General features: G+C 44.7%; 1 protein-coding gene and 1 non-coding gene across 2 annotated transcripts; one reads left to right on the top strand and one right to left on the bottom strand.

The window, feature by feature from the left end:
- Positions 1–966: 966 nt before the first annotated feature.
- TBPL2 (TATA-box binding protein like 2) lies at positions 967–9,590 on the bottom strand. The gene is made up of 7 exons (XM_058855719.1): positions 9,540–9,590; positions 6,227–6,633; positions 5,400–5,487; positions 5,091–5,182; positions 3,863–4,030; positions 2,777–2,871; positions 967–1,046 (listed from the first exon to the last, which is right to left on the bottom strand). Exons 1-7 carry the CDS (start codon positions 9,588–9,590, stop codon positions 967–969), a joined length of 981 nt encoding a protein of 326 aa, XP_058711702.1.
- TRNAG-UCC (transfer RNA glycine (anticodon UCC)) lies at positions 9,401–9,472 on the top strand. Its single transcript has one exon. It is a non-coding gene; the product is annotated as a tRNA-Gly (tRNA).
- Positions 9,591–12,451: the final 2,861 nt, after the last annotated feature.

The following is a 12,451-nucleotide window of genomic DNA, read 5'->3' as shown; positions in this document are numbered from 1 at the left end:
TCGGCTTTGCACTGTTCCTGCTCCCAGAACCACTCTGAGCAAGACACCTTCTGAAAAGAAAGGCTTGAGTTCAAACCAAATACAGGAAACCCCATTGTTTTTGCTCAAAAATTACCAAATGTACTGCCATTGGCTGAATTATGCTTAAATAATACAGATAATTAAGTCAGGAGTATCCAAGACTTTTCATATTTTCCTCAAATCCATTTTCAACAAAGTCCCAAACCAACGTGGTTTTCTCTGCACCAAACTCCCATGATCTAAGGGTATTTCAGTAATACAAGTGGGTACCATTTAGTTAAAATCTAACTTGTCAAATTAGATAATTTAATTAGTTACCCTCCACCTACAGATTTTTCTAGGTATATTCCAGCAGTCAGGAGCTGCAGTGTCTTCTCTGTGAAAGAAAATCCTGCACCATCACACACAAGAGTTTACCCAGCCAGTGGGATCAGAGTGGTTCAGTACATGTCTTCTAAACACCAAAATTAACTCATGGAGGATTTTGTAAGCCATGTTGTAGACAATAATATATGTTGAGATTAAACATGAAGCTACAACACTGCAGGAGCATTTCAGGACACTTAAAGTTGAGGATTTTCATTAAGCCAGTTTGAAGTGCATTGTGGATTCACCTGTTCAACAGGGAGAGAGAGACACAGGGCTCCTATTACAAAATATTTTTAAGTGCTACCTTAATATACATCCTATTAAAAGTGTGTTCACTTGTCAAGTGCTATAACGTGACAAAAGTTGTCCGAACTCAGGTGGATTACAGGCAGATAAACTGAAAGAAAAGAACATTTCACAAGCTATAGAAAGGCATCAGCATATGTGGCATTCAGAAATGAATAATTTGCTTAATAATCCACAACCCCACATATGGGTCCAGGAATCCCCTTGGCTTCTGTTCCATGCACAGCAGCATAAACCCAGCTGTTATTCTGGACTGCTCTGTGAGCCGTGTCACGATGGTTTCTTGAAACCTCTTAAAATGGGGTAGATGTTCTCAAATGCTTCATAGATTTCAGAACGGTCTTTTGCTCCTAAACAGACATTTAAGAAAAAAAAAAAAAAAACAAAGACAAAACAACCCATGAATTATCAGTGCTGAGAGTAACTGAATGCAGTTTAAACCCAGTAGGATTACAAACCATGAAGAAACACAGGGGATTGAAGGCACCTTACTAATAAATGCAGAATTTTCATCTGCCACCTCAAAGAACAATTTCTAGCTTGCTTAGCTTTAAGACTAGTTTTGTTTAATCTGTGAAAGCAAAACAGCAATTTTTTGCTCTTGACAGGTGTAAAATACTGGCTTTGAAGAAGGAAAAATGGTGTTATATGCTTAAGCATAACAGCTCTGCCAGTTCATAAGGTGAAGGAAAAGGTAGAAACAAGAAGTGAAAGGTCTTTATTTCATACTGAGAGTTGTTCCACAGTTTGAGAACTCTCCAGCTCTGAGAAGCAATTTTAATTTTAAGCTGTGTGTTAAGACACCTTTGATTTCAAATCCCTTTCTGTGGTACTGTAAACAAATCTTTAATACCAAGTCTTGCACACAAACTGCATTGCAGTAGGCAGGAACATTCCCTTCCAGAAACACTGCTCATGCTGGCCCAACAAACATCAGCTACAAGAAAACTGCATTTAAATGAACTAAAAGGAATTAAGCCCTACTCAAGTTGAATGTGTAAATCTTTTCTCATGTCCTCACTTGGACATAAATAATTAATCTGCCTTATCACAACTTTTACTTTCAAAAGTAAAGTTACTTTCTTGATTAGGGGAAAAAAACTCCTCAAAGCTCAGAGAATTCAGTTTTATCATCACAGGTGAGCCCAATACTCAGAGAAAAGGACTGAGTGTGCAGCAGGCCCTGAAGCAAGGGCATTACAATTAATGTACCCCAAAAAATGCAAGCATCAATGGAATGGAACTGACCAGTATGATTTTAGTAAGACCTAAGAAAATGGGGGACATTGGAGAGGGAAGAATTTAAGCTTTGTCCTGAGTGCCCCATCCTTCAGTTCACTGAGCTCATTCCTGATTTATGGTTGTGAGAATCTCTGGCTAAGGCAGGCAGCACTTCTCTTGCCTTCTACATGCCTCAAAGCTGTGTTGTGAATATGAATACTGCATTCAGAGCTTCTGGGGACAAGCATCATCTACCTTTCAGTACATCTGAATAGAAGCAGTTTCATGAGCGTCACAAAAAAGATGTGCCAAGAGCTCAGGAATTCACCTTTTTTGACCTGGGATCTGAGGTACAGGTATCTGCTGAGCACAACTGACTCAGCAAGGCTTTTGCCTCGTGATTTTTTTCCAAACAGCCTGGAACAAGCTCTTAGATCTCCACCCTTTCCTCTGACAATCCCTACTAAATGTTGTCAGTGAAGTGTTTTAAGAAGTTTGTTTCCTGTCCAAGCAATTCTAAATTGCTTATTGTGAGGTTCCTATTTAAGTGCCTAAGCAGTTGCTGGCATGTCAGCATCCTGTTGGCATCCTCTGTGTTGGCATGTGGCATCAGGCTTTGAATGAAAAAAAAATACTTAACATGGAAATCTGAGACTCTATATATGAAACATGACAAGATTCCAGTGCAACAACACTGATGGTATCTGCAGAAAACACAGATAAGATGCAGCAGCCATTAGAAAGATCCCTGAGTGGCTTTGCTGTGGCAGGATACTGATTTTTAGTTAATGTTTAATTTAAATGCTTTCTCAGAAAGTGAAGTAGCAGTGGGCTACAGGTATAGAGAGGCAACACTTACCGGTCAGTACAACTTTTCCAGACACAAAGATAAGCAGCACTATCCTTGGTTTGACCATCCTGTAAACCAGTCCAGGGAATAGTTCAGGTTCATAGCTGTTCAAAGCAAGCAGCTAAGATTAGTAAAATGCAAATGCTGTTTCAGTGTTGTATAAATAAATAAAAAATAAAGTGCTTTTTAGTTACAGTAACAATAGGGTAATTAACCACAGGTTTTATCTAGCTGCCCTGAGAAAGGCAGGTCAGGTTTTGGACATCTTGAAGAGAAACCTGTTAAACCCAGCTGGAGTTGGTGAGGGATCTTCATGCTGACTTGTAAAGACTTGTGAGCCACTTCTGATTTGTCATGGCATTGGAACCTTTATTGCAATCTTCAAACAGTCCTCAAGTCATGGAATGGCCCTTAAAAATCACCCAGTTCCACCTCCTGCTGAGGGCAGGGACACCTTCCACTATCCCAGGTTGTTCCAAGCCCCATTCAGCCTGGCCTTGGACACTTCCCAGGATCCAGGGGCAGCCACAGCTTCTCTGGGCACCCTGTGCCAGGGCATCCCCACCCTCACAGTAAATCCTTCCTCAGTCTGCAAAGAGCCCTTATCAGGAAGCATCTTGTGCAAGTTAGACAAGATAACAGCCAACATAAATATTTAATGTATATCTAATTCCTAAATGAAATGGAAACTATTAGATGCAGTGCTAATAAAAGACAACTGAATTTTGGTTTTGTCAGTGCTGAAATCATCCTTTCCTGATGGCAATATCTAGTTTTGGACAAGTTGATCTCACAGGTACAACATGCCCATCACTCAGCTACAGCTTTACTTTCAATTCTTGGCTAAAGAACATCCGAACAGAACCGAAACAATATCCCAGAAAAACACAATATACCTGCAATTCTGTATTTTGAAAATGCAGTTTGGCTTCATGTCTGAAGGCTGGAAATCCTTGCAGACAGGAATCTGCTTTGCTGGGAGTTAAGAGGCCACCTTGGTACTAAAATCCAGAGTGGAGCCAAGGCATGGACCAGGCTCCAGTAGCTGCAGACCCTGCTGCAAGGTGCACAGGGTTGTACCTGATTTCCTCATACCTGCTGAACTGCTGGTGGGTGAGAACCAAGCCTTCCAGCCGGATGGGGAACCTCACATCACAGCTCCCCACCATATTCTGGATCTTGAAGTCCAAGAACTTGGCAGGGAAGCCGAGCTTCTGCACCACCCGTGCGTATTTCCTGGCTGCCAGCCTTGACTGCTCTTCACTAGAGGAAGAAACCTTTATTGTAATCTTCAAACAGCCCTCGAACCACAGAATCCCAGAATGGTTGGGGCTGGAAGGGACCTTAAAGTCCATCTTGTTCCACCCCCTGCCATGGGCAGGGACACCTTCCACTATTCCAGGGTGCTCCATGCCCCATCCAACCTGGCCTGGAACACTTCCAGGGATGGGGCTTTTCACTGAAGGAAGAGCAAAGGGGAAAAATCAACTTTTATTACTGCACTCCCTAAACACCAACAAGGTGGAATTCAGTTTATAGCCACCACTATGCTAATCTGCACTCCAGAAAAAGAGATCCTGGTGCTCAGAATAGCAAGGTTCCATCCCCAGAACAGCTACAGGGAGCTAAAAGGAGTAAGGCACTTGTTCATTCACCTTTCTGTGGTCAGGTAGAACCCACTGGAGAGGTTTCATCACTCAAAGGTTCCCCTTTTGAGAGGTTTTCAGTTCCTCAGAACAGCTTCTCAGTGCTGATCCAGGAGTTAGACTGCAGGCACCAGTACAGTCACCTACCTGGGGTGGTGCTAGGGGCTGGGGAAGAGGTCTCTTAAGCATGAGTTAATTCTAATTGACTGTTTTGGGATATAAAAACCAAGGAAATCTCTGCTGGACTTCGGGATAAAAAGATTCAGAGTACAGAAATAAACTTTTGCTTTCCCCAATTCCCATTTCCTCTAGAGGCAGATGTGTTGACTCTTGAACACTGACACTGATGAGAGTCTTGACAGACACAAGCTATGTCCTAAACACCTTAAAATCAGTGAGAAATGCAAATAATCCCTTAATTTCTGGGAATTTTAGCAGCTTTTCTACCAATGTCTGCTTAGCTCAATCTAAATTCAGAGACAGAAGTACACAGTTCAGAAATTGCTAAGGTGCCATCATGAAGAAAGCAAGATTTTCAATATCAGTGCTTCACTTTTTCTTGCAATTAGTCCTTTGTTAGATATTTTAAACAAGACTTTTGCATATATTCTGATGGAGAATGTTTGATAGTTGCAAGACCTGGGCCTTTAGAGGGAAGGGAAAAAACAGAAAAATACCTCTTTGCTCCTGTGCAGACCATTTTTCCTGAACTGAAGATGAGGGCTGTTGTTCGTGGTTCCCTGATTCTCATGATCACAGCAGCAAACCTCTACAAATTCATTGAAATTTCTGTTCAGTCTTGCAACAATTAACACTTTCAAAGTTTATCACAACACATATTTGTTTTTTAAGTGTTTCTTTACCACCCCAAAGTTATTTTCCACCCACCTAGGAGCGGGAGTGTTAAGACCACAGTCATGGGACCATTTGGATCCATCAGCACTGGGAAAGGGAAGTGAGGGTAAAGCTTTGAGTCCAAGATTTACCTTTGGGTTGTACTCTGCATTTCTGGCATGCAGAGCTATGTTCTTCAGATCCAGTTTACAAGCCAAGTTTACAGTTGACACGATATTCCTGAGGAATGAGGGAGGAATTTTCTCCTTGCAAAACCCAGCCACTGCAGAGCCACCCCCCAGCAGCACAGGCTTAATGTGGAGTCACATTCCAATTAATAATTGCCATCAACTGATTTCCTGCCTGTCTCTTCTCCACTCTAGCTTTAAGCTGCTTCTGGCAAAACTTAAGTAATTCAATCCCAAAAGTGCACTTTGAGATAGAACAAGGCATGAAATTATTAGCCTCTGAATTATAAATTTGTGTGTCTTCCAAAAACTCTGTCACTGAAGTCTTTCACAGCTTTGGATTGAACCATTATTGACTATTTAGAGTTGCAACAGCACCTAAGGTAGGTATGGATGGGCTATTTTCTACAAGTATAAACTACTCCAGAGTTGCTCTATCCTAGACAGGACAGCACCTTTTAATGAGGGCCAGAGTTTTTCACAGACAGTTCTGTTTCTCTTGAAAAAGCAAAGTGACATCTTTAAACCCCTGGAGTCTGTTGTCATCCTTCACATTCTCCTTCCTGGAAGAAATCCTCCTAGTCAAGTACCTTCATATTTTTATCCAATATTGATAATTCATTTTCTCCACCTCTCCCCTTCAAAAGGAACAACTGCTCCTGTAGTTTTTTGGCTTATTTAAGACTGAGCCGTGCTTGCTACATTCTCCAAGTGAAAAGTCAGAGCAACACCTTGCAGTTTAAGCCAAACTCTGACTGTGGTGTGTGCTACATAAATAATACATAACTTACTGTAGCTGAGGGACTATTCCAGAACTTTCTGAAGGAGATATCGCTGGGGTCATGGGAGTCATTGGAGTCATGGGAGGACACACGCCAGGTGCCTCAGGAGATGGCTGAGCTGCACCTGGATGTGACAAGCTGCTTTCATCCATGAAAACACCACTGTCCTCATTACTTGTTGGTGACCCATCAAGCTCTTTTTGCGTTTCGTGACCGTCCTCAGAGAGGTTTTGTTCTTTGTTATCTTGGGTAACATCTGGGAGAAAGCTGAGATCCACGGAGGAGAAGTCTGTACAGAGCTCCTTGGAATGACTGAACTGGGAAGCAAACACCCCATCTTCAGCTGTTTGAATTGGAAGTTCTAAATCATAAAGGTTCGTAGGAGTGAACAGATGAGGACTAGTGGAGAAGTCATCCTTGAATGAAGAAAAAGTGCAATTAAAGGTCTCGTATTAAAGCAAGACTGTAACTCTATAACTGGCGGAGTAAATTAAGATTAATCCTCAGTGATTAATCTTAAGATTAATCTTCAATGAGGAAGTTTCAATGATTTTCCCCCAATATGTATTTTAACAAAGGCTAGTTTTAAAATGGAAAGTGCTTTGCTTCTCTGTGAGTGTATAAAAATCCAGATATCTTGTATAATGCATTTTCCTACCACAGCCCTTGAGCATCCTAGAGAACTCCTGGGACAGCAGAAATTGAGAAATGCAGGTGTAACACTGGCACTTCACCCTTCACAGCCACTGTCACCCCCCTCAGCCATGCACACAACCACATTATCACGCTCATGAGTTTTTCTATGGAAGACAGACAGCATTTTCTGGCTGTCTTTATCTCCCATTCAGTATATTATTCCATTTCCTCTCTCTGCAGGGGACAGTGTCAGCGTTGTTTTGTGCAACAGAGGGCAGCAGCTCACAGAACCAGCAGCAGCTCATTCCTCAGCTCCTGGAGGCCACCAGCCTGATTGAAGCTATAGATGAGAAGATGGGACTAAAAAAAGCCTCACCACAGTCAGCAGAACCAGCATCCTGCCCTGCACCAAGCACACAACACACCTGCAAGTAAGCTCTTTCATACTAATGTCCTTCTTTGTCAACTATTTATTACTAAAAGCTGTTTAAAAAGCATCATCATGTCAATGAGGCAAGAGTTTCAGGATAGGATTTATTCCCTCCTCTCCATTGGTGCATAAGCCTCTTTCTGAAGGGAGTTTCTGCCAACATCCACAGCAGGTGACAGCTTGGACTAAAGAATCCATACAAGAGGTTTTGTGTTTAATCAGGCATTTTTAGGCTCAAGAGCCAGAAGGACTTGAAAAGTCCAAGCACAAATCAGAGCAGGGAATGGTGCGTAAGACTGAGGCTCTCAAGTTGGCAGCAGCTGCTTGACCTGGAGCAGGATTTCCAGATCAATGCTTCCCAGCCCTGAGCTAGTGCTGCTCTCTTCTAAGTCAGCTCAGTTGGCAACCCAGCCATGCTCATGGGGAGATCTCTGCTCCTACTTTGCAGTTTATTTACCTGCAGACACTTGGAAAACTCTGACAAAGTGACAAATCCTCCCAGAGGACCCTCACCAGCCTGAATACAGATGCAATCAGGAAAGCATTGCCAACACTTACATTTAAAATTGATTTTAAATTACAGAGCTCCACAGGAGATCTGGTGAGGCAGGGTGCTGTTGAATAAGTCTAGGTATTCCTTTACCCTTTAGAAAAAAGGGTTAAATATGTAATTAACAGTTACAAATAAAACATTATGGAATCACAAAAATACATCTATTCTAAACAGATATTTTTCAAGTCAGCAGCAAGGGAAGGAAGTCACAGTCTCTGCAAGAATTCCAGTGGATGAAGGATTAGAAGTTCAGCAGCTCATTAGGAAGGTTTTATATGAGCCACAATGTAGAGAAAATGGTAGAAAAGCTCCCTTGTGAGACTACTCACATCATACTAGTGGGCATCAAAGAATAAACATAACAATTAAAAAAACACCCACAAACAAACAACCAAAGTCAATTTGTGACATATCTTAAAGAAACTGATAGAGAAATTAGTGGTGCATGAGGCTGGAAGTATCACACAGCTGTAAAGTTTCCAAAAAGTAGAGTAAATTGCCTGGAGCGGGTAGAGACAGAAAGCAAATTTTCCTTTCTGCTCGGGTTTGCACCTAAGAGGTCTGAGGAAAAGCCCTGATAGGGTTAAGTGCTCGGGAATATTTTCTTCACGTCAGACAGATGCTCAGAGGCTGCAAAAGGGGCACAAGACCATGTTTGCATTGGGCTGGCTGCCAAGGGTTATTGCTATAGACTCTGGGTTAATTAACTTCACCAAAAGCCCCACCAACTGCACAGCTTTGGATATCTCCCAGCAGCTCCAGGGAGGAGATTTCACACACAGATCCTGTCTGAAATCCCTCAGTTTGGGGCAGCTTGAGGGGAAACAGCCTTTTCCACTTTCACTGCAGAAATCCCTACAACTCAGGTAGACACAAATCAAACCCAGCTGCCTTAAGCAACAGACTTAGATTTTTTTTTTCTTCCCCTCCCTGCAGTGATATCACACATCTGCTATTATCAAGTGTTCCAGCAAGTCTAAATATAAAAAGCTCATTAAGCATTTGTAAAAGCTGTATTATACCTTACCATATTATATACTTTGTGAGGGCACATTCAGAGGGCTTTACCCACTGGCACAGGATGGTCTCTGGGATTTAAACAGCTTGTGCTAAGCCTGTTTGCTGAGCTGAAAAGTACTTTACAACAGGATGCAAAGAAGTTTTGCTCCCTGAGTAACGATAATGCTCAGTTGTGGAGTCCAACCCTCTCCTCCAGTCCCTCACCCTGTTGTTCCTACAACCACCTGAGATCAGGACGACCATACCAAATACCGAAATAACAAATTTTTACAGACATTTATCAACCCGAACGAGGAGATGCGAGCCTTGCACTCTCTCAGTGCACACCACACCAGCGCCCGGGCTGACCCTCGCAAGCAGCATCTCACAACAAGAGTTTAAACACAGCCGTATAATCCCTCTTACAGGGAGAAAAATCTGCAGAGAGCTCCTCCGTGCTCCCGGACAGGGGGAATCCCTCAGGACAGCGGGATTTGGGGTTCAGCCCGGCAGGAACGCGGTACTGCCGCAGTTGAGGCGCGGCTGCGGGGCTGAGTTCAGCGCGGCGTTGGTGGTATAGTGGTGAGCATAGCTGCCTTCCAAGCAGTTGACCCGGGTTCGATTCCCGGCCAACGCAGCTTCGTTTTGCTTAGGTTTATTCTCTTTTTTCCCCCCCTCACTTTATTTTTTCCTTGCTCCGTTACCTGCCCGCTATAGCTCTCCAGGTACTGCTCCAGCGGGGACTCGCCCTCCATGGGCACAGCCGATAAAAATCCCCAAACCTTGCTCCGGTCCTGCTTTTAATCCCCAGGGACAGCACCGGGGCCACGTGTGGCTTGTCAGGGAGCAGAGCCCATCGCAGCTGGGAGCTCTGCCCTCATCAGGCAGCCTTGGAGCCTCTCTCCTGGCCGCACAGTCTGAGAGGGTTTGCCCCATCCTGCAGGACTAGAGAAATCAGGGTGCTCTTCTCGTGTGCTTTACAGGAGCGTTTAAAACCACAACCTGTCCCCGAGCTCCTCTGAGCCTGTTTTCCTCTGCAGGGTTGAAGAGAAATGGTGTTAGACCTGCAGTTTAGACCTTGCACGGATGATGCTTTTTAGCAAGTGTCATGTGCACCTGAATTTCTCCCACCTGCCTCATCGAGTGCAATGAGGCACATCTGGTCCTTCGAGAAGAGCTGGGAACACATCCCTGTGCCTGCCTGGTGGATGTGCTGACTGTCGTGATCACTGCACCTGTTGCTCTGTCAGACGAGACTTTGCTGTCAGATTTGCTTACAACCAGCAAGCTGAGCTGAAGAAACCCTTTGGAAGAAGACGTCAAAGCTCAGCCATGCAGCAGGTCTTTGGGAGGTGCTGCCAGGCTCTCCTCACTGCCCCAGAAGTGCAAAGGCTTTAACTTCATGCTCTTTATCCAAGGAACAGAGCATACATGGCTGATGAACATCCTTCCCTCCTCAGCCAGCCTGCTGGGCTTGTTTGTGGTATTTCTGGGACTCACCTTACAAGTGAGTAATAAAAGGTGCCATATCCTCTCAGCCCCAGAAAAATCCAGCCTTGAGCAGGTTGATTTACATCACACAGCCTGTCCTGGAGCACCCGGGAGGCAAATCAGGCAGCAAAGCAAGGAGAGGACTCAGAGAGGTTGTACTTTGAATTAGGGAGGCTGGTGGAGCTAGCTCGTGTCAGCTCAGGATGGTTAAATCTAAAATGTCCCATTTAGGGCTGGCAGGTGATCGGGGTGCTTGCAGACAGCTCCATGGTCTCACGTTAGAAAAATCAACTATTTTTCCCATACCAATTTAAAAAAAATAGTATTTCTCTTTCAAGCTGCTTGGGGTTCCACCCACCCCCTTTTTTCCCCCTCTTCTTCTCTTCTCTTTCTCCCCACCTTTGTGGGCACAACAGGTGGGGTACTGAGGGCTGTGGTGGGGGGCTCTGCTCCTACCTGCAGTGTGAGCCCAGCCTTCACAGCTTCTTCCTGACAGCTTGGGCCTGCCCTGCCCACAGAAATCATTAAATTGAGCATGGGGATTGTGCTGAGTGTTGCCCTTGCAGTGACATCTCAGGGGGCAGGAGGTTGGTGCTCCCCCAGTGCCTGACACTATTGCTGTGCTTGAGCTGGGAAGATGGAGCTGCTCCTGGGTCTCCTCTGGTGTGGCCCTGCCTGTAGAACTGCAGCTGTAGTGCTGTGAATATCCTCAGCTAATAAATCCTTCATTGAAGAACCCCATGGAGAGGAGCTATGTTCATCCTGCAGCCCCCAAAATTGAATTGTCTGCATTTTGGGAACCTGAGATACAGAAGGTCAAATTATGGTGTTCAAGTGTGTGAGGCTATATCAGAGGGGAACACAAAATACAAATCTCTTGATACTGGTGTTGTTTCTTGCCTTGAGTAGGAACAAATGGGAGGGGCACAAGGAAGTGTTGAGAGTTTGGGTGAGTCATGGAGTTTTGGTGTCTCAGGTTAAGTGGGTGAAAGATTGCTTACCCTTTTGAAGGGAAGATGTTTAGAAAGCTGAGGGAGCATCTGAGGACCCAAGAGTCACACTGTATGTGCAATTCAAGCTTTCAGGGTTGCTTTGCTGTAGGGGAAGGGTCTTGTGGCCTCTGCCCAAAGGAGGGCAGCTATGGCTGTGCCTCGGGAGGGCTCTGTACTCGCAGCCTCCTCTTCCAAGCTGGGCATGTACCCGTGGGGGAGGCTCCATGAGAGGGGTGTGCAGTGGTGGGCAGCCCCAGGGAGTGAAAGCCCAGGTGGTGGGAGGTCCAGAGAGCAGTGTTCCAGCGAGCAGGAGCCACAGAATCCCTGGGCTTCTCCCCTCAGCCTCCCTGTGTCTCTCCTTAGTCAGCAGAGGCATCATTCCCTCTCTGCGCCTTCCTTCCTCAGCAGGAGACTGACCCCTGTCATGGGTTGGACAGATGTTAATGCAAAATGTAGCACTTAGAACTCACCAGACCTACCTGCTTAATTTCTGATCACCCAAGTCAAATCATGTTAGAAAAAGCAACTATTTTTCCCATGCCAATTTTTAAAAAATATTATTTCTCTCTCAGACTGCCTGGAGTTCCACCCACCCCATTTTTTTCCCCCTTTCCCTTTCTTTTCCTCTCCTTCTCTTTCCCTGCACATTTTAAATTCCTTTGGGAAGCAGCAGCCACCCAGATCCCGGCCTGAGTGAGTCAGGGCAGGGAAGGAGCCGCTGGAGGAGCCCTTCCCCATGTCCCCGAGAGGAGCTGGTGAGCGGGTGATCAGTCACTGCAGTGCACAGTTCCTGTAATGATGAATTGTCATGAGCCTTAATTAGCAAATTGGTTAATTTTACTTAGAAAGTTGATGATTAGCGCCACAATAAGTGCTTTGTGCATTCTTTGTAAGAGTCATTCAATATCACTCTTCCTTGGGTAACTAATTGGAGAAGACTGTTCCACAGAGCCCTCCTAGCACCTCTCCATCAGCCTCTTCAACATTTCTGCAGCAGGCACTGCTGCTTCACCTGGATGCTGGAATCTCATCAGGGGATGGCACTCATCACAGGAGACTTCCAAAAACCTGGAAGGGACAAGGAGCAAGTCATTAAGGAACCTCTACCTGTTTAATTCATCAGTGCTCTGCAC

The sequence above is a fragment of the Poecile atricapillus genome, chromosome 1 (assembly GCF_030490865.1).
Source record: "Poecile atricapillus isolate bPoeAtr1 chromosome 1, bPoeAtr1.hap1, whole genome shotgun sequence".
Lineage (NCBI taxonomy): Eukaryota > Metazoa > Chordata > Aves > Passeriformes > Paridae > Poecile > Poecile atricapillus.
The sequence above is the reverse complement of the archived record's forward strand: the minus strand, read 5'-3'. Positions and strand labels throughout refer to the sequence as shown.